This window comes from Mesoplodon mirus, assembly GCF_964341445.2.
Source record: "Mesoplodon mirus genome assembly, chromosome: 10".
Classification (NCBI taxonomy): domain Eukaryota; kingdom Metazoa; phylum Chordata; class Mammalia; order Artiodactyla; family Ziphiidae; genus Mesoplodon; species Mesoplodon mirus.
This window is the reverse complement of record NC_138986.1, coordinates 19,498,509-19,520,469: the sequence shown is the minus strand read 5'-3', so window position 1 is coordinate 19,520,469 and position 21,961 is coordinate 19,498,509. Positions and strand designations below refer to the sequence as shown.

Sequence of the window (21,961 nt, the reverse complement as noted above, 5' to 3'; positions counted from 1 at the left end):
CATTTCACACTTGAGAACACTGTACTTTTTACCTTTAGTAATGACTGCAAATACTCCTCCTTTTTAAAAAAATTGTGGTAAAATACACATAAAATTTACCATTTTACCCATTTTAAAGTGAACAATTCAGTGGCGTTTAGTACATTCACAGTGTTGTGCAATCAATATTTTTGTCCTAGAATATTTTCACCACCAAAAGGAAACCAGTATCCAGCAGGCAGTCACTTCCTACTATTCCCTCCCCACAACCCTTAATCTGATTTCTCTCAATGGATTTGCCTATTCTGGATTATTTCATATAAATGGAATCCTACAGTATGGGGCCTTCTGTGTCTAGCTTCTTTCACTTAGCATGTTTTTCAATAAATACCATATCCTTTTGCAATTAAGATAAAAAATGACTTTATGTTAATCATGAGAAGAAGAAGATACTTTGGAAACTAAATGACATCTGAGGTAAGTTAATGAGTCAGTGCAATTACCTCTCAGAATCCAATTCAAGTTTTCAGGACTGATTGGTGCTTAAACACTGATCAAATGAACAATACAGCTTTAACATTTTAAATGCAGCATAAAAATCTTTAGAATTCATATCCACCAAATTATTAACCATTTAAAGCAATTTATTTCATATGTCAGAGTTTTTAATCATAAAACTACTGGAATGTTGTAGGGAATCAATACTATTCTCTATTTTTATTTCAGATCTCTAATACAGGTAACAATTTTAATTAATTTTTATTGGAGTACAGTTGCTTTACAATGTTGTTAGTTTCTACTGTACAGCAAAGTGAATCAGCTGTATGTATACATATATTTATTAGGAATCAAATATTCTAGACAACAATATATTCCAAAATAATTTCCTTTCTCTTTCTGCATTTATAAAGAAAAGTCAGAACACACTGCTCTCAAATACTCCAATACACTCATCAATACCTAAACTTTGAGTTATCTATGTATAAAATAGATAACTAATGAGAACCTACTATATAGGTCAGGGAACTCTACTCAATGCTCTGTGGTGACCTAAATGGGAAGGCAATACAGGTAACAATTTTTTAAAGTTATCAGTTGATAAAAAAGACATCCAGTTGACCTAATTAAATATTCACTGGGTAATTTTACACTTGAACAGATGCAGTACCCTATTGTTTCTATTTCTATGGTTTGATTTCTTTTATTTAATCAAATAACGTGAGTAAACCTGAATGCTGATATTTCAATTTTTCAACACTACAAACTTATTTGTGAGCTGAGACTTTAAAAGAAACTAAGTTACTTAATCAAATCTAAACTTTATTGATCAAAACTACTAAACATAGGTTGATCAGCAAAACAAGTTTTTAAAAAGTCTGTGTACTTAATCTAGGTTTTCTGATCACCTGATCAGAAAATTGAAGTCATAGGATAAACAAGCAATAATGACAATTAATGTGGAAAGGAGGACTTCAATGAAGAAAAAATTCTAGGAGGACAGTCGGAGGCAGGATCTCCTTTTTTTCAACTTCAACCTTTTGAGCAATCACAAATTATTGCTACTGTTCTTGTATCATTAGACCACTGAATAATAATCTAACAATGTTACTCTGACTGGAAGGGGTTTAGAAAGCCATCTAACTCTGGCCAGTTCCTCTGCCCAAGGATGAACCAACACATATATGAACCTGTTTACCTGTTTGAAGATCCTGAGAAAAATATTCTAACAATTTATATTAGAAAAAGGTAAAAACTAAACCTGAGGAATTTGCTTTTACTGGGAAAGGACAATTTGACCTGATTAGTTGGTCAGTCTTAAGAGTTCAACACAAATGCAGTTATATTACTTTCAGACACACACACTATTACCACCACTAGAGCTACCCATGTAGTTCCTTTCCTATCATATTTGCATGCAAATCGGTCAATAATACGATCTGGGGGATGCTTAAAATTTTACTGGTGTTAGTGAAAAGGAAACAGATTTCCCTTGTTTCTGTTGTCAGTTTGCTTCAGAAATGCTCTTCATAGTAAATAACAGATGCTTCAGTACAGTACATCAAAGATAAAAAATTATAAAATAGGAGATTCATATCACTGAGTTTTTACTGTATTTCTATAGTTTACGAATCATCCTTGTAACTCATTTCTTTGTAGTTTATTAAGTTAATGAAAAGTTACTCCCCACATAATACATTGGAATGTCAAACATTCTGAATACAAGATGTCAGTTTTGAAATGTTCTAAGGTAAAATAGCACTTCGAGATGTATCTCCATTAGTATACCTCAAGATGTATTAAAATCTACTTGGCCAATTTATGGAGATAATACATGCAAATAAATATATGTATAAACAATACATTTATAGATTTTACCAATCACAGATGCAATAAAATACTTGTAAAACTTCAGCAAAAGTTCCTATTTTTACAAAGGATTTTCAGAACAGCATACGGTACTTAATTTCTACTTTGTTTCCTTTTGGTATTACCAATAACTCTGTCCAAAACACTTATTAGTAATCAAATATTCTAGGCAACAATGTTTTCCAAAATAATTTCCCTACATCTAAACTTCCCTTCTCTTTCTGCATTTGTAAAGAAAAGTGAACTGTGTCCAAAACACTCATCGGTACTTAAACTTTAAGTACCTAGGTTTTTTCATCCATATAATGGAAACTTCAACTTACTTTGATCTTTTAAATCAAGGAAAATTGTGAAAAAGGTGACTTTAAAAGAAACCATTCTTCCTCTCCCCTTATTTAAAATGGAGTTTACTAGTGTTAGCCTTTACTTGTACATCTTGAACTTTTTGTTTGGAAATCAGATTTAGATCAAATCCTAAAAAAACCCATCACTGAATTATTTTAAACACAATGGATGAGTCACTGATTAATTTTCTTTAAAGGCATCACTAATACACTCTTGCTTTCTAGGCCTCACAAGCATGTTAATACTAAGAGCTATATTTAGATAACCAGCCAAACACACATCAGAGAAATTATTTCCATCAGAAGGCTTTATCCAGCCTTTTGAGAGAACAAAGGCCAATCGCTTTCTTTCTACTGTAATTCTAAACGCCCACCTCTGCAGGTGCCAATTATATAAATTTCCAATGTGGTGTGTCATGCATGAAACAAACATATTTTTTAATGTTTGTCTAACTATTCCTTAGAAAATTTTTAAAATAAATAAGCTCCATGTCTTTTTAGGTTGGGATGCAAAACATGAAATGTTTTGCTTCTGAACACCAAAACCTACCTTCATATTGCCAGAGATTAAAAACCTGTTATAAATATGGTAGTATAAACTACCATGTCTTCAAGGATTCCTATGTTAAGGGATAGTTAATAATAGCAACAACATTGTTGGGACATGTAGCACAAGGTCAAAGACCAAAAAAGATTCTATACCACTGATAAACCAGAAACCCAATCTTTAATACCTCTTATTGACAGTGTTGAAAGAATTCCTACAGAATTCTTGTAGAATTTAATCCAGTATCGTTTTACCTCTACTCTATCCTAGAAATCTAATATGTTCACATGATTCTGCAACCACTCAACAAGAGAATGAATGAATGACTAGGCTAAATGTTAGCGCGCATGAACAATCTGCAATTAACATTGGCCAGAAGAAACACTAGTGAAATACTAAGAGTAAATTTACTAGTATATACTAGCTTTTTAAAAGAATGTCCAACAACCATGGTACCTAATGTATTTTGTCATATGGCTGTAACATTGAGACAACATATATCATTAAATTTGATCATTTAGGTAATACTAATAAATTACTATTACTCTTAATTTTGGATCATACATGTAGCTACATGCACACATATATCTGTCCCAATAACACATCATTCAGGAGAAGAGCTGGCATTGTCCCAGGCTTTCCTCTAAATTCTCATACTTTACCAAGCATCAGAATCACGCGGGGAGGCCTTCGTTAACAGATTGCTTGTTCCCACCCCATAGTTTCTGATTCTCTAAGTCTGTGAAGGGGCCCAAGAATTTGCATTTCTAACAAATTCCCAGATGATGCTGATGGTCCAGGGACCACACTTTGGGAACCACTACTCTAAGTGAACTGTGATTCTCAGAAGCTACAGAAAGAGAGAAGGACAGAGAGACAGAGAGACAGAGAGAGAGAGACAGATGGGGTGGGGGTTGGGGTGGGGTGGGTGGGCCTTGAGATTAAGCTAATAGGCAGTTCTGAGGAAAAAGGCAGAGGAGAAAAGTGAATTCAGACATTTCCCTCCTTCCTAGTACCTGCCCTTTATCTTGCTGGTTAGCAAAGACTAAAGTATCAACAAAGGCTTCTCAAATGACAACTTACTTGGCTAAAACACAAACCTTTTCATGCTTAAAAGGTTAGATAGATTGTTCCCATTAAAAGTTTTAGAAAAATAATATTGCCAGAAACTCTTCAGCCTTTCAATACCCCTAGGTGGGACTACTTTCAAGAAGACACTGAAGGGGCAGAGAAAGCTAACTGATGAGTTTTCTATATTAAAAAAAAAATTAATGTTCACCAGTAAAACATGGGTGAGCAATGATAATCAACAAGCAACTCCTACAACATGCAGAAAATCCCCACTACAGAAACAATATGACTAGGTTTGGAATTTGTCAAGCCAGGATTAAAATTTTATTTAAATGTAAGTTTTTTTCTTTTTAAGTTACTGAGCCATATAAAGGAAAATATTAATTTTATTAGAATTTGAACAAATTCTGCACAAAGAAAACATTTTAACAAAATAGTATGGTGGCATAAACAAAAAAGAAAACAGCCAAAGACGTGTAAAAGAAATAAAAGGTAGAAAATGTTAAATATCTGATGATCCAGTGTGGAAACATGGAGTCTAAACTTAAAAAACAAGGATTTTTAAAAAGCACAACCATAAAACAAAAAGTTAATGTTTGTGCTATCCTAACCAGACACATTCTTCAGCAAAACTTTAAAAGGCAGAGTTATATTTTACAGTATTTGATATCTTATTTCTGACTTTTTCACAGAAAGAGACTGTTTATGTAATTCAAATCTCACAGTTGAAATAGTTGGTTTAAGCACTAAGAAATAAGTATTCTTCTAATTAAAATGACAGGTGAGGCAAAACAATTGATTAGTCTTTAACGCTGTATTTTTCAACTGTAATAAGGCCTTGATCCAACCAAAACAAGTCTTAAAGCAATTCAGAATTCTTTTGTAATGCCCAAGGAACCCCTCTGCCCTGCCCGATTGCCATATATGGGAATCAAGAACCTAGTTAATAGAGCATTCTCAGGGACAAATGTAGGAAGAGAAGACAAAATAGTTTTGAAGTTTTTTTAGCAAAGTAACTTGTAACCATTTCAGACTACCAAATGCCACAAGTTACCTAAATTATTTAAGTACAAGTCTCCATCTTTGCAATTTATTTCTTAATGCTGATATATTCATTTTTCTAAACTGACCATATCAGGTTAATAACAGTATAAATCAATTTGAAAACTATAATAAAATACCTCAAGAATAGGTCTTTGAATATCTTTCTGTTATATTTTGGTTTTACACAAAGATGCAATTCTTACTTTTTTGGTAGAGAACTCTATGGAATATTAACCTGGAAATGTTTTAAAGAGACTGTCAACCAAGACAGGTTTCTGCATTTCATGATTGTCATCTTACAAAGATAGCAAATGTCACATTTTTAAATGTCTTAAAACAACATAATTGTGATTTTTATAAACATCAAAAGGCAAAAATTTTAAACACTTGTGATAAAAAGTTAAGCCCTTTGCATTCTGAATATCTGAAATTTATTCACGGAATATGCCCAATTCAAACTTAAGATGAGGTATACAGTCGTCTCTCAGTATCTGCAGAAGATTGGTTCCAGGACCCTGCTACGGTCCCAAAAGTCACAGATGTTCAAGTCCCTTACATAAAATGGCATAGTATTTGCGCATAACCTATGCATACTTCCCATATACTGGAAATCATCTCTAGATTATTTATAGTACCTAATGCAATGTAAATGCTATGTAAATAATTGTAAATATAATGTAAGCGCCATATAAATAGTTGAAGATGAGTGGCAAATTCAAGTTTTGCTTTTTGAAATTTCATGGAATTTTTTTTTCAAATATTCCATCCTTTGGTTGAATCCATGGATTTGGAACCTGCAGATATGAAGGGCCAACTGTATTTTCTTCTCTCCAAATATCAAATACCTAGCAAATATATAATACCATATACAGTTTCAAATTAAAGTAAATTCACAGGGGTTTTTTTTGTTGATTTTGCTTTAACCTTGTTTAACTTTGTTTGTGTCACATAACACACTGCCATGTCTCTGGATGTGGCATCTAACCAAAAAAGCTGCATATGGTCAACTCTCTGTATGAGAGTTGTAAATACGTAAGGTGAAAACATTTTTGTGGACTATTTTTAAAACATGATAAATGGCATTATCAACATTACTCATGATTTTAAATATTATGTATATATTAGAGATCATCTACGTATCAACAATTATGTAAGGGGAGAACCAGAAAAGAAAAACTTCATAATGGTCTTATGCAGTGTTTAAGCAACTGAATGTTTTCTGAATCTGAAAAGCCTATGATGTAAAAATCAGAATCAAAGTTTTGATTTTTGAATGCATAGGTTATAACCCACAGAAAATGAGGAATCAATTGTTTGGTCAGGATCTTGTTATTTAAGAAGCAAAAAATGTAAGAACCAAAATATGCACACCACTAAAAATACTAATTCTGAAAATTATGTAGCTAAAAATTAAATCACCCTGTCCAGCAAGTTCCAAAAAATTCACACATTTCAAACATTAAGGCAACTTTTTTCCAACTAAACAGTACTTTATAAAAATATAGGTCACTTCAAAACATTATATACATAGTGACAATGAATTTAGCTAGTTGTAATCTTTAATACATTAATAAAGTGTCACATATTACCAAGAAATTATACTAGGTGCTTGCATGTATGTGCAAGTGGAATTATAGTATTTAAAGTACAGGTTTTAAAACTGAGCGAAGTGAACGTCCTTCTTTAGTGAGTTCTCGTGTCACACACATACACGGCAATGGGATTGCTTCCTCCCGTTTCTCTACAATATTGTAACTGCATTTCTTCAAGTGGTCAGCCATGCTTAGGATGTCAGCAAATTTCCATTCATTGACAGAACAAAATGCAGTACTGAATCGCCATACCTAGAAGAAAATTCTACTTCAGATTTAAACAAGTCAATTTACAAGAATCAAAACATACTTCTTGGTCTAACTGCATACATTTCTAACTGTTAAGAGAAATATCTAATATAAAGTTTCAAGTAGTTAGCTACAAAACTGGAAGTAGTAATCCATTTGGATACAAATCTGTTTATCAAATATTTGTAAGATAAATCATTTCTATGACATTATAACTTCAATAAATATAATAACTAAAAAGCAAATAAAAGACAAAGCTCAACATTGAAAATCACCACATCCAACCTGGCTTACTTATTAAGCAATTTTTATAAAATATTCAGAGCTACTTCCTAAAATAATGCATATTGTACACCAGTCTTTCATCCTATCCAAATGTTTATATATATATAGACCTATCCATAGTCTGGAGATATTGACAATACAGGTGTTATTTTTTTCTACAAGTTTTTCTCCCATTCCTATTACACCATATGAAGTATACTAAAAAATACTCTAGAATATTGTGCCAAGGTACTTTTTCTTTTCATTATTTATAAGTAGTAAACGCACTTAGTAATAACGAGGAACACAAGTGCTTCAATTTGTTCAACATGTTTCTCGAATTTTTATAGAGCTTTTTGTAAAATGAATCATTTTTTAATTCCATATCATTGTAAAATACATTTCTGGGAAAAATATTTATATGCCATCCCTGTTCTGGTAAAAATAAGAACTACTTTCCCTTTTGCCCACTCAGCACCTCCAAGCCCTGAAGCACTGTCACCTTATAGGTCCAGCAATGACTGTTGTGGCCCCCTCTCATCTTTACAATTTGAAAATATAAAGTTACCTGAACATAGGTAATAAGCATGAATACAGCAAGACAGGCCTAGGCATCCTAGCTAAGCTAATCAACAAGCAAATGTCTAGAGAACACTGAACCCATGGCAAACAGCAGATACTCTAGAAAGTAGCTGTGAATTTGAGAGAAGCCCTCAGCACTCATTAGCGCTTCTCAGAAAAGAACGCTACGAATTCTGGGGTGGCCAGATGCCTTCAAATTCTGAACACAATTATTTTTCAGCCAGCAGTAGAATAGTTCAGCACATAAGGTACTTAATTGCTATACTTCTTAAGGTTATATCAATTACCCTGCATGGAGTCATTTCCCAGATGTCAGTGAAGGCCTGGAGAGTAGCTAACAATAGACATTATAGATTACAATTCCCCATAACCACAAAACTATACTAAGAATTAGGAGTTTTTGTTAAGCTTCGCAGAATGAATTTGCTGAAAGATTCAATGGTGGCAGAAAGACTCCCTACTTCCACACAGTCAAAAGAGTCTGGAGTCTGGTGAAACAAACTCAGGAAAAAATGGACGGCTCCCATCTCCTGATGACAAGGTTTCTTAGTAATGGGCCAATTTTGCATCCAAGTATACATCAAGTATTTACTTAGTGCCTGCTATATGGGAGGTGCTATGCTAAGCAGTTAATATTTTGGTTCCCAGAGAGTCTCACTTCTCAATGAACTTACAGTCTAATGAAAGAAACTGACAATTCGTCAGTGAATTTCCAAACAGCATGGTCAGTGCTTCAGTGGGGGTACATAGAGTAGGAGGTACATAATGGAACACTACGAGAACACAGAGCAGTGCACTTCCCTAAGGGCTTCAACGGGGTCGGAGTAGGCTTTCCTGACAAAGTAAGATCTGAAGAGTAAGCAGGATATACCAATGAGATAATGATCACAACCTCCAGAAGTAGGTTCCCAGGGTCTGAATCCACCAACTGGACAAGTTACTTAACCTCTCTAAACCACAGTTTCTTCATCCATGAAATAGGGACAGTAGATTAAATACATTAACGAAAGTAAAGTACACACTGCCTAGAACATCTGAAGTGTTCAAATGCAGGTATCAGGGACAGTGTACTCAAACACCTTAAGGCAAGAAGAAAACATCAGACAACTGTAAGTAAATTCCATGGCTGGAATATAAAGTGACAAAAGGAAACTGAAGAGGTAAGTGAGGACAAGATTATGAAAAGTCTTAAATGTTTTATTAAGCAGTCTGCCTCTACCCCAGGGCAATGGATGGGCATTTAAAAAGTTTTCAAGCACTACAGCATAAGAACTGTATTTAAGAAATTATTTATTACTCTACCTCTTCTATAGAGAGTATGTTGGAGAGGGACTCAGTTGGAAACAGAAACCCAGTAAGGAAGAGGCTACTGTAGTAACCCAGGAGAGAACTACAGGCGGGACTAAGTAGGGAAACCGCAGTAGAAACAGTCAGCAAACCTGAGAGGTATGAAGAAGGGAGACAACAGGACTCTGTGATTACCTGGATATGGAAATAAAGGGGGGAAAAAAAGGGGTCAACCTTAACTCCCAAATTCCTAGTTTAGGCAGCTTCAGAGATGAAAATGCCATGTTCTGAGATTAAGAGGGGTAGAAAAGTGGACCTGTTGAGTTCGCTGAAGCTGTGACATAACCAAGTGCACATGTCCAGTAGATGCTTGTATATAATGGACTGCAGTTCAGAGGAGAAAATGGCCAGGATATACACACGTAATTTGAATAAATGATGGCAATTTAAACTCCAAGAGTAGATGAGGTTTTCTGCAGCAATAAAATCCCCAGAAAATATTTTACCTCATAGGTCAATACTAGTGGGCAAGGACAAAAATGGGCCATGCTCTCAGGGTCTCATCACTAATGGCAGAAAGACACCAAATCATGTAGAAAATGAAAATACACACATACCCACATATATGCAGCAAGTGTGAAATTTTCTACATAAAATAATTAGTGTGCTCATTTACTGGTCAAAGCTTCAGGAGAACACAAAAGCAGATGCAGAATTCTGAAAAACTGGAGCAATGAGTGAAAATAAGAGAAAACCTAAGGGTGGTAAAAACAAAGTAGCCAGAAATGTGAACCCTGTTCAACCAATGTGACGTTTATTAAATTTTTTTCTACTTTATAAAATCAAAGTTTCATATTATAAATGTTCTAAAATGAAAAAACACCTTCAATCAAAGGTATTTGTAATGCCTTCTAGTTTCTATTGGATAGTACCTCAAACAGAAGCTGGGCAAAAGTAAGATATCACAGGAGGAAAATGGTGGAGCTAGGATTTGTTCCCAATCTCCAGCTCAAGCTTCCAATCTGCAACACTCCCTTGTACTGTACTAAACGCAGAGTCAACAATATCAAATCCTACTGCCCTTATCTCACCTCAGCCTAACACATTTCCACATCCATCCATTTACATTCTCTATACCCCAAATACTCCATTGGTCACTTACTAGGAGTAGATTTTTTTTCATGTCTCCTTATTTAAGTTCTCCCTGTAATAACCAAGTTCTAAGAAAGAAATTGCTAAGAATGGACCAAAACTGCCAATTACAAGCAGTAAAAAACCTTCTCCTTGCTTCCTCCATTGTCCTATGGTGAAAATGTTTCAGATGGAGCCCAAATTAGAAGGTGGCTAACATGGACTCAAGCAAAGGGAGCTGTTACAGAAGAAGTAACTAGGTACAGAACCCCTCAACTGAAGAACTGGAAGTGGCCTCTGTCGTATGACATCAGACTCTAGTTCTAGGATGTCTGCAGTAAATATGTGATTATGACTAACAATTCTAACTATTCTTGCTTTCATTATCATTATAAAAAAGTTTGTCATCATACTGAATTATTAAGTTTTAAGGATGGTCAATTTTGCAACAAGGTTAATTTTATTAATTCAGCAACAACATTATTAAGTGTCTATTATAGGTCAAATAAGGGACTGATACAATTAAATTAAACCAACCTTTTCTTTTATCTGCCATGATGAGTTTCCTTCTGGATACTTCCTTTTCCCCCACTGCAGTATGACCATTCCACGAGACTGAAGAAGACTGCCACACACATCCCTCATTAACTTGGATACACATGAGAGCTGGCATAAACTGAAGCCATCAAGAAAGCCTGCAATATGTTGCAGGACTTCAAAAGGAAGACTACTTAGATGGTCACTATGTAATCCCAACACACAGTTTCTAGCAGGCTCTACTAACACTGTAGATACAGATGGCTGAACTCCAAATGACCTCAAATGGCGGTCGTGTATAATCTTTGCTCCTTGTGTTGATGGACAAAACCTACGCTGAGAATAGGTACAACCATAATATGCTAAAGGACACCTCTGTTCCATCCAGCCATTGAGTCCAGCATGAATGTCACCATGCACGTTCTTAAAATGTGATGAAAATTCTTTTCTTCTAAATAACTGTCCACAAACAAATGTAAACATTGGACGCTGCTTGGGTTGGTACCTAGCGACACATTCCAATACTAAATCAAGCCCAAGTGTCTGAAAAGGACTTGGATTTGAAAGCTGTGGGTTGGCATGATCACAAGCTGAAGCTGAAGCTATTTCCCCAACCATTGTATTTGTAGCTAATATGGCAGACGGAAGTGAAAAAGTCTGAGTCCCAAAGTCAATGTGATAAACGTCAACCATGCGACTATCAGATATACCCCTCCCGCCTGGAGAATCTCCTAGACAAAACAGTAATGCTGCTGTGATTAGATCTATTCCTTGGAGACCCATCGGATCTTCTGCAACTTCCAAATCTGATGTATCTACTGCTTTATCTTCCTTTGGTTTAGACCAACATGAATTGGAAAGAAATTTGAATGAAGGAGGATGACTGAAGGATAAGACATCCACATTCCTTAGGTCCCCTAAGTCTACTTTTTTCCAACACAAGTCTTCATCATCATCTGGCATGAGGATATGCTGAACTGTGCCATTAGGCAAAGCATTAGATGGTATTACTTCCTTAACTTGTGCTGCTACTGAAAGTGAACTAGAAGGTTCTGAAGGGCCATCGGATGCTACACATTCTTTATTTGTTAAGTTACTTCGTTTTGAGTCACTATGTAAATTCTGATTCTGCTCAATGACCTGTGTACATATATTTTCCAAAGGAAAGCCATTACAAAGAGCAGAAGTGCCATAAGAACTGGCATCCAAGTCACATAATAAATCACTTGAACCATTTTGTTCAGACTGGGCATTCTGACTTGTGTCATTATGGTCAATCCCACCTACTGCTCCTATCTCATCCTCATAAAGACGGTCCTGGTCTTTCAAGTTTCTGTTCTGTAAGCTTTCTCTGGCATTTTCTTCTTCTTTCATTTCATTCGGGGAAGCACAAAGACTCGTACTTAACATGCCAACGTCTCTTGTGGCGGTATTCAGGATATCTAAAGCAACAGCCAAACTTCTGGTTGTTTCAACAGTAGCTTGATAAAGTGCACCATAAGAGTCTTCATCAACAGACACCAAACCATTAGTATGTGGTATTTCTGGGACACTTGATTTAACTGAGATCTGTTCTCTAGGTTCTGATACTTTATCAGTTGCTTTTGACATCATGGTGGCTACTTTGAGAGACTCTAAGAGCATCCTTTGGTCTTGAAGGGCCAAGGCCATATCTAACTGTGCCACTTCATCAACATCTCTGCTTAGATTTTCATATGATTTCCGGTCTGCATAACTAACTGGCCATCGGTTCCACTCCATAGTACAGCACACCACACTTGCAGGACACATTTCTAGATGTTCGGCAACTTTATTTCGAGCCATTGTAAATGGACATCCAAAGTCACTATTTAAGCAAGGCACTCGTTCCAATGGACATAAAAGTCGATGCTCATCAGCTTTACAAGAATGGAAAACTGCTCCACAAACCAATGGACAACCTATCAAGTCACAGGAAATCCCAGGCTCTGGTCTGGTCATACACCTTCTACTGACACAATTCACGCAGTGAGAGTGCTGCAGCCCCTCCTCCATAATGGCCAGTCCAGCTCTAGTTACTGAGATGGAAAAGAAAGGAGAAGTTAGGCAAAAAGTGGTCGCATTTTAAAAACTGTTTTAAGGAAAAACATCAAATCATGAAGGTATACTGGCTTATATGAGGATGAAATATATAATATAAACACTTAACAAGTTTATTTGACATATAATCAATCCATCTTGAAACAGCTTAAGCACTTCAAGAAGCAAGTCATAAGTTCATTTTTATATACCATATAACAATCTGCCCAACAGGCCAAACATTTCAAAATATAATACTTAAATTCTAGTATATTGTGTAGTATATAAATTAATGCCAAAAAAAGTTGATGAATATTTAACTTTTAGATTTCAGAGAATGCTTCAGCTTTTACCTTTTTAATTTTAACTAAACTGATTATGATGTACTCCACATTGCAGAGACCTCATCATATTCCTAAGAGAATAATCTGAATTTCATGAATATACTTAACTAAAACCTGATTAGATGTTTTCTTTAATATTCCCTCCAAATACATAAATTCATGTAAGATTTCATCTATTGACCTCTTTCTACCTATGCCTTAATAAATTCTACAACAAATAAAGAGAGTAAGCCTTAATTAAAGCAAAGAGGGCATTTATCCAAAAAATATAAGTTCTAGCTCCACTTCTGTGGCAGTGGACGAATCACTTCCTTCTGAGGGCCACAGTTTCCATTCATTCATTCAACACCTATTTATTGTTTAACTGCCATGTACCAGACTCTGTGTTTGGTATGGCAACGTGAAGATTAGAAGACATGGTGCCTCCTCTCAAGGAGCTTCAGCAGGAGGTCAGAGATGAAAGTAAAATCATGTCACACTTTTATATGATCAATATGACAGAGAAAATCAGTATGCGTGGGGGGTACAGAAGAATTCACAGTAGTCTTGAAAGATGAGAAGTCTTAAGCACAGGAGGGTAGGGTTAGAAAGGAGGAGAGGCATTCAATGCTGAAGTAACAGCACATGCAAATACAGAAAAGCAAGAATTCGCAAAACATGTTGAGGGAACCTCAAGTTTCCCAGTATTGCTGGATCGCAAGGTGAAATGCAAAGTAGCTGTGAGAGATGAGGTGGGACAGGAATAACAAAAGTTATGGGAAGTGTGTTATATGCTATTCTAAGGAGTTCAGACTTTTAAGTAGTTAGAAACCACTGAGGATTTTAAGCAGAGAAGTAGTACCCATAAAATAACATGAGAGGATTACAGATAACTAATGTCCTTTCCTGCTTTTAGCAAGAAAAATTTTACACAAAAAAAGAGAAAGTATTGGCACAATGCACTGATTTACTTATAATTACTTAGCTTATTCAATGTCTTATTTCTATAATCTTCAACTTCTTTATTGGCTTCTTCCTATGAGCAGCAAAAACTTAAGACTATTTCATATTTAAAAACATATATAATAAAGCAATATACCCCTTTTGCTGTTTTTTTTCCTTTTCAGTCAAGCTTTCAAAAGAAAAACAACAAACAAACCCTGTTAACTTCCCATATACTCTTCAGCCCTCTAATGTGGCTTTACTTTTACCACCACTCATTAAAACCGCTCTATCGAGATCCTCAATGCTAAATCCAAAGGGCATTTTTTCCAGACCTCATCTTCCTTAGCCATTATATCATTCTGTTGACTAATTCCTCCTTTCTGAACTACTATCTTTCTTTAGTCTTTATGGTCTCACGTTTCCCTGGTTTTCCCCCTACCTCTTTGGTTATTCCTTAATCTTTTCTTCTAAAATATTACTCTTCTTCAGGGATCCATGTCATTTCTGGTTCATTCTATACATTTTCCCAATTTCTCAAAAGCTTCAATTACCACTTATATGCTAAAAACTCATCTATACCTCCTGCCCAGATCCCTCTTCCAAACTTCAGATCTCTACAGCTACTTATTTATTATATACCCCTCTACGTATATATGGCACAGGCAACTCACCTCAAAATTTTCCAAATTAAATTAATAATAATTTTCTGGATAGGAAGCTGATTCTTAGCCTATTTTCTTCACTTTAGTGCATAAAAGCTTGCTAGTTCTCTCACATATTCTCTTCCATAAATTCTGTCTTACTTCTAGGTGGCTAATGTAAACTAATTATTCCCCAAATTGCTATTTCTTTTTCTCCAGTCCAGGCTTCCTTTTCCTCAAACTCAAACAGCAAGTCTATTACTGACAGAACTTTGTTGATTAAGTAGAAAAGTTCTGAGTTGATATTACGGTGCGAACTGATGCCAGGGACAGAAAAAAACAAGGTACACATTTAACAACAAAACTACATTTTAAAACTGTGTTTAAAAATTAAGATGAGTTAAATACTTCTGATTGTTTATCCCTATAAATTTTAAAGCTAAAGACAGAACCTATAAATTGAAGATAGACATGCTAAAAAGGGTCAAAATAGAAGAAATGACAGACTAATGATGATATTTGTAAGTTAAGCAAAGAGAAACTTTAATAAGACAAATTTTACTGGGTGATTAGATTGTGAAAACAGCTGTAGCTTTCTTATTTTACAACTAGACTGAGTTCATCTCACATGCTGAAGGTTATAAACGTGACTGTTACTAAGTGAGAAACCTAAAAACACAAGCAGTTCCAACAGAAGTGACCAAGGCTCTCAGAACTAGTAGGAACACCCTATGTTACATGCACATCACAGGATTATACCAGGCAGAACACATCTCAAAACATCGCTTAATTCAAAAGTGTTTAAAATAGCAACTGTTACAAACAACTGAGTTAAATGCAAAACAGCAACAACTTTGAAAGGTAAATAGAAGTAGAGGGCTCTCAAGATTCAAAATAAATACGCTATTCCCCTCTGAATAAAAGAAATGATTAAAAAATAATAAAAATAAAAGCATCCACAGCAATGAGTCCACAACATGTATTATCTACTGAAGTAGACTTAAAGGAAAAGGGAACACCATGTACCTACTTTATCCTTCTTGTAGAATCATGTCAATGTCACTTAATCCTCATAACAACCCAGAGAAAACTGAGGTACAGAGAGGGTAAGTGACTTACCCAAGGTCATCTACCTAGTAAGTGGCAGAGCTAGGACTGAAATCTATATCTCATTAATACATATGGACGATAACAGATACGCTTACTTATAAAGTTTAAGAAAATAAGACAGCACTTCAGTAACTTGGTGATCCAATTTTAAGATGGTATTTGAGGAATGGAGGTTACACAACTTTGCTTGTAGTTTATTCCAACACTTAATCACCCTTGTGGTCAAGAAAGTCTTTTGGGTCCTTTCTAATTATAATAGCACATTACTTTGCTTTGAACATAAGTGTTTTAAATTATTTTTAAAATAACTTACATTTATAATGCTCAGTATAAACATATGAAATAGTACAAATTTAACCTTCTCAAAACAGCTATACAAAGAAGGAATCAAGTTTAAGTCCATTTTACAATTAAATATATTAAGAAATAAGTTTTTTTTTAATGCAGTCGACAATACCCAAAAAGTATTCTGGGGTACTGTTTCAGAATTTAAAAGTTCCAGATCCACCCTCTTTCAAGATCGCTATTATCAAATTAAATATGCCTCCAAAAAGTATTGCACAATTGCTCACAAATCCTATGAAACGGGTTTAAAATGTCAATCCCTAATTTAGCAGCTGAACAGTGACACAGCAGGTCCAGCAGAAAACTTGTTGCTAAAACTGAGGCTCCAAGTTCAAGACGAGCTTAATTTAAAACTCCTGGGGCTTCCCTGGTGGCGCAGTGGTTGAGAGTCCGCCTGCTGATGCAGGGGACACGGGTTCGTGCCATGGTCCAGGAAGATCCCACAAGCCGCGGAGCGGCTGGGCCCATGAGCCATAGCCGCTGAACCTGCGCGTCCGGAGCCTGTGCTCCGCAACGGGAGGGGCCACAACAGTGAGAGGCCCGCGTACCGCAAAAAAATAATAATAATAAATACAATAAAATAAAACTCCTCAGTATTAACTTAAAAAAAAAAACTCTCTTGAAAAAGAATCTTAACGTTCCAAATAACATATCTGTTTACACTTAAAGTTGAATGACTGGAAAAACTTTCATTAGACTAGAAAATACTGTAAAAGAGTAAATGCTTTACAATAGTTTCAATTTTCTCTAACAGAAATTCTAAGCCAACTCATAACCTGTGGCTAACAAGCAATCCATAAAAACAATTTAAGGCATGGCATTTTCACATACAATGAAATGAGACTTTGTCATTTAAGGCTATTTCTAGACAGAAAGATATTGCCCTCAAAAAAAGAATTCCTGGGCTTCCCTGGTGGCACAGTGGTTGAGAGTCTGCCTGCCGATGCAGGGGACAAGGGTTCGTGCCCCGGTCCATGAAGATCCCACATGCCGAGGAGCGGCTGGGCCCGTGAGCCATGGCCGCTGAGCCTGCGCGTCCGGAGCCTGTGCTCCGCAACGGGAGAGGCCACAGCAGTGAGAGGCCCGCGTACCGCAAAAAAAAAAAAAAAAAAAAAAAAAAAAAGAATTCCTTTATTTTTCCAAATTCATTACAATACATAAGGCGATAAATAAATAAAGCACTGCAAATCAGCACGATTTTAAATATGCTAAATCAAGTCACCCAAATATTCAACACACCTTGCTCAGGCTGTTCTTAATGTCTGCCTCTGCCTCCAAGAGACAGACAGACACACACACACATACACACTCCTTTCCTTCCCCAACTGTTACCTCAAACCTTTATCAGCTTAAATGTCACTTTTCCACATACCCAAAGGCAAGGTATGGTATGGATTCCGTATTATACTTATGTGCTCATTACACACTGCATTTTTCCTTGGTAATACTAGTCATAACTTGAAGTAAATCATTACCCTGTTTAATATCTATCTCCATGGGAAAACTATAAACTCCACAAAGGAGGCACCATCTCTGTCTCATTCATTCCTGTGTTCCCTGCATTCAAAACTGTACCTCAATTAGAGCCTCACTTATCGAAAAAACATGAATAAATGAAATTATTATAATACAAGAAATAACCAGATGGATTCCAAAACAATTCTTGACTTCATGGAAAACTACATACTTCATAAAAAGATACTTTATAAATCTAGAATTAGTCAACCAGATTGAGTCAAAATTACCTCATTGTACCAGATATAAAAAGTCAAAAGTACTCAAACATTTACTGAGTATCTAGGTGATATGTTCCAGGCATTTTATATGAAATAAGCTAAACTGTCCATCAAAAAAGTAAATTAAAGGGAAAAGTAAATCAAGTAAAATTAATTTCAATATTCCATTGTTTTAAAATCTTAAAAAATAATGGTAATAAGAGTCACAAAAGGAAACATCTACCTGTATATTGTTGCACTATTTAAATTCCTTAATCAACCCTGCAGTCTGGTTACAGGTTACTGACTATAGAGGCATTAGATTCAAAAAGAAAAGCAGAGGCGGAGGTGTCTGCACGTGTGCAGCTGCCTGAGTATATAGAGGATGAGGAAAATAAGCTCGGAAAAGGAAGTGGCGTCAGCCTACTTCCTTAATATTACAATTAATATGATATTAAATAAAAAAGAATTCCACTGAGACAATAAAATGTTGCTTCAATGTAAGGCTGAAATGGAACTATAGACAGACTTGTTCAATTAGTTAACCATAATCACAAGTAGGTCTATGACTGAAATTTCATACTTAGCAATCACTTTTAATTCCTCCAGAGCAAGTCTCATCCTTCTTGTATAGCTGGAGGTGCTACTGCATAGTAAATACAAACATTTGCTGGCTGATTTACTGATCAGGTGCACTCAGTTTTAAAAAACATAATAAATCTACAACCTCAGTTGGACGTTTTATTTCACTGGTTTAAAAAAGGGGGGTGAGGTGCCTAGACAAGATTGAAAATCCAAGATCATTAAACTCCCAACTCAAAGCAGTGCCCTACTGATGAGTCCAAAATGGCTAAACTGGTTACACTGTATACATTCTTTTATTAAATTTTGGTTCTGTCTTTTTATTTACAGAATGATGACCTAATTATATGGAATTTTGTTTTCAACTTTTCACCCTTCCATTTATGATATAATCACAACATACCTCCTCCATTTCTAAATATGGACATGGATAGCTTATTCCAAAGTGGAAGTCCTGACTACGCGCAATTGTTCTCCACTAAATAAGCAAACAAAATTACTGCAGACTTACATCAGAAATTAAAATAACATATATTAATAAATATTTAATATTCATACCAGAAGCTATTTGAGCTGAGACTCAGATAAAAATAATCCACCCAAATGGTGGAACTCAGCTTATTATAAGGGGCAGCATGGCACAGGGGAATATGGGCTTCCAAGGAATCTCAGCTTTGTGACCTTGAGGTAATTACTGTGCTGTGAAAACAACCTCGTACTCCACAAAAGTCGGCTATAGTATGCGTGTGTCCAGCACGATACAAACACACATTTCTCAGAAAACGGACGCACCCCGCTTTACACAACCGCCACATCCGCATGCACAAACCGTTACGTACAGTCATTTTTACATCAGGTCATTTATACTTAGGAAGCTGATTAAAAGCAATCATATGAGGAACTACCTGATGCTAACATTACCCACTCTTAAGAAAAAGACATACCCTTTTTGTAAAAGATTTTCACAGACTGGGCTGTAATTAAGAGATGCTCATCTGTATTTAACTATCTAGTTATCTACAGTGTAAAAACCACCCGTCCAAGGTCAATCCCACCTACTTCATCAAAATAAATTTGAAATTAAATAATATTTTATACAGCCTTTTGACTAATGACTTTAATATTGATGAATTCTACAAATACAATGTCATTCCACAGCATGGTAGTCATGGTAACTTAGTTAAAAGATTTATCAAAAACCATACAGAACAGCATAAGGCTGATGCCATTAAAAGTCACATTTCAGTAATACATTATATCAAACAGTAAACACATTAAAAAAGGCCTATTTTGGTGACCTTAAAGCACCTAACTACATACATTATCTCAAAATACGTATTATTTTCTTCAACAGCGTATTTTATTAGGACACTTTGTATATTTTTTTAAAAGTCTCCAATGTTAACCATAGAGAAATACTGGACTGAAATTAAATATCCAGTACACTTGGAATGCATAAAAGTTTGCCTATATCGGAAACTTCAGTTCTCTGGTAACACTCACAAAGCTCCACCCACTAACATTTCCAGAATCACACACCAAAAAAAGCTATGTCACCGCATTACACTACCAGATAAAAACAAACTGACAATTTAAAAAGTTAGCAAAACACCATATTATCCCCAATTAAACTTCTGTAGTAAGAAACAGTGACTAAGCATAAAGAACAGTGATTCAGCGAAAACTGCAGACTGAAAAATTGAACCCTTAGAAAAACCCTCATCTTACATTTTATGCTACTCTTTTCCCTTCTGCCCGTCAACAACTTTGGAAAAGCTTAATAAATATCAGCAAATGCAAAATTCTGTTAATATAATTTACTAGGTCTCTAAACGACACAAAACTGTATTGAAATGTAGCAAATAGAAATGAAAAGCTAAGAAAGCTTGGGGTTTTGTATTTACAGTTTTAATTTAATCTACACTGATACCAGCATGCCCATAAATAACTTCATCTTGGATCCCAGTCAACAAAGTAATTTTGGAATAAAAGGTCAATTCCTTCCCAAGCATCTTTTAACCGAGACTTACGACATGGCTTAGAAAGAAAAACAAGACACAGGGAGAGGGGAATGGAGTACCAGAACCATGGTAAACAACACCATGGTCTCTATTCTCTAAATACACGTGTAAAAAAACATACTCAAAGGAGATTAAATTCAACGTGCACTCTATGGCCCCCTTCCAAGCAGTGCACTTCCACGAGATAGGACACAAATAACTTGGAAATGGTCACACGCCTCAGATCTATAAAATCAGGATGTTTCTCTTTAATAGGGACTGAGGCTAAGACTAAGATCCTCTCACTTCCATGAATGGAAAAGTTACCAACTTCACTCATCCCGTCGAGACAGCTGATGATGCCTCCCAGTCTTACTTTAACCCGTCTGTCCCCAAACAAAGCAAGTTTCTAAAGGGCAAAAGGAAAGAGAAGCCAGGTTTTCGAGGTTCCTGGGGCTCCCTAAGTTTAACTCCGGCTTCACCCCTCCCCAACACACAGACACGCGAGCCCGGGTGGCACGGGGGTCGGCCCTCGGGGCCTGGGTCGCCATTTGCTGGAGGCCTCCACGGCGCGCCGGGCAGCGGGCTGGGCTCGGACGCCCACGCCGCCGACTTCCTCTCGGCGCCCGGACAGGGCCGCGTTTGCTCCGCCCCAGGCCCGGCCCGCCGGCCCCACGGCCGCCTGCGCCCCGGCCGCGGGCCTCGCACTGCCCGGCCACCGCCTCTGGCGCCGGCCTCCCGGGCGGGCCTCCCCGACACTCACCGGCCGGCCCGGCCGAACCGCGGCCCAGACCCTGACTGCCGTGGCCGCCGTGCCCGGCTGCTCCCCGCTGTCCCGGCGCCGCTCCGCGCTCCGCGCCCCACACCCCCGTGCAACCCGCCTCCTCCTCGCCTCTCTGCCCAGCCGGGCCGCCGCCTTTTCCCTCCCCCGTCTTCCTCCTCCTCCTCCTCCTGTAGCTCCTCGGCCTGCTCTCCCGGTGGCGATCCTCCCCACCCTCTCCACCCCGCCCAGCTCTGCCCCGCCCACCCGGCCGGGCCCCGGGGCCCGTGGCAAGCCGGGCGGAGACGCGCACGCCGAGCCCGAAGGAGACGCTCACGCCGAGCTCGGCGGGAACGCGCACGGCGCCCACCGACACTCCCCCGCCTCCCCGGAAGGGACGTGACCGAGAGTCAGGTCCAGAGCAGTGTAGTCTCAGCACCTCCCCTTAGGGCGTTCCCACCGGACCCCACGTGGCTCCTGCCCAGCAG

The 21,961-nt window shown here is 37.0% G+C and overlaps 1 protein-coding gene across 1 annotated transcript; it reads right to left on the bottom strand.

Moving 5' to 3' along the window:
* Positions 1-4,676: 4,676 nt before the first annotated feature.
* Positions 4,677-21,662, bottom strand: FBXO30 (F-box protein 30). Its single transcript, XM_082634213.1, has 3 exons — positions 21,477-21,662; positions 10,995-13,051; positions 4,677-7,196 (listed from the first exon to the last, which is right to left on the bottom strand). The coding sequence occupies exons 2-3, from the start codon at positions 13,026-13,028 to the stop codon at positions 6,993-6,995; spliced, it is 2,238 nt and encodes a 745-aa protein (XP_082490339.1). The 5' UTR covers positions 13,029-13,051; positions 21,477-21,662; the 3' UTR covers positions 4,677-6,992.
* Between the last annotated feature and the right edge of the window lie 299 nt (positions 21,663-21,961).

What these genes read in the sequence shown, in the direction of transcription:
- FBXO30 (XM_082634213.1), bottom strand. Translation starts at nt 13,028, where the DNA reads ATGGAGGAGGGGCTGCAGCACTCTCACTGCGTGAATTGTGTCAGTAGA. An exon ending in CATGGCAGATAAAAGAAAAG is followed by an intron (nt 7,197 to 10,994) that starts GTTGGTTTAATT and finishes ATTTTCTTCTAG; the next exon opens with GTATGGCGATTCAGTACTGC.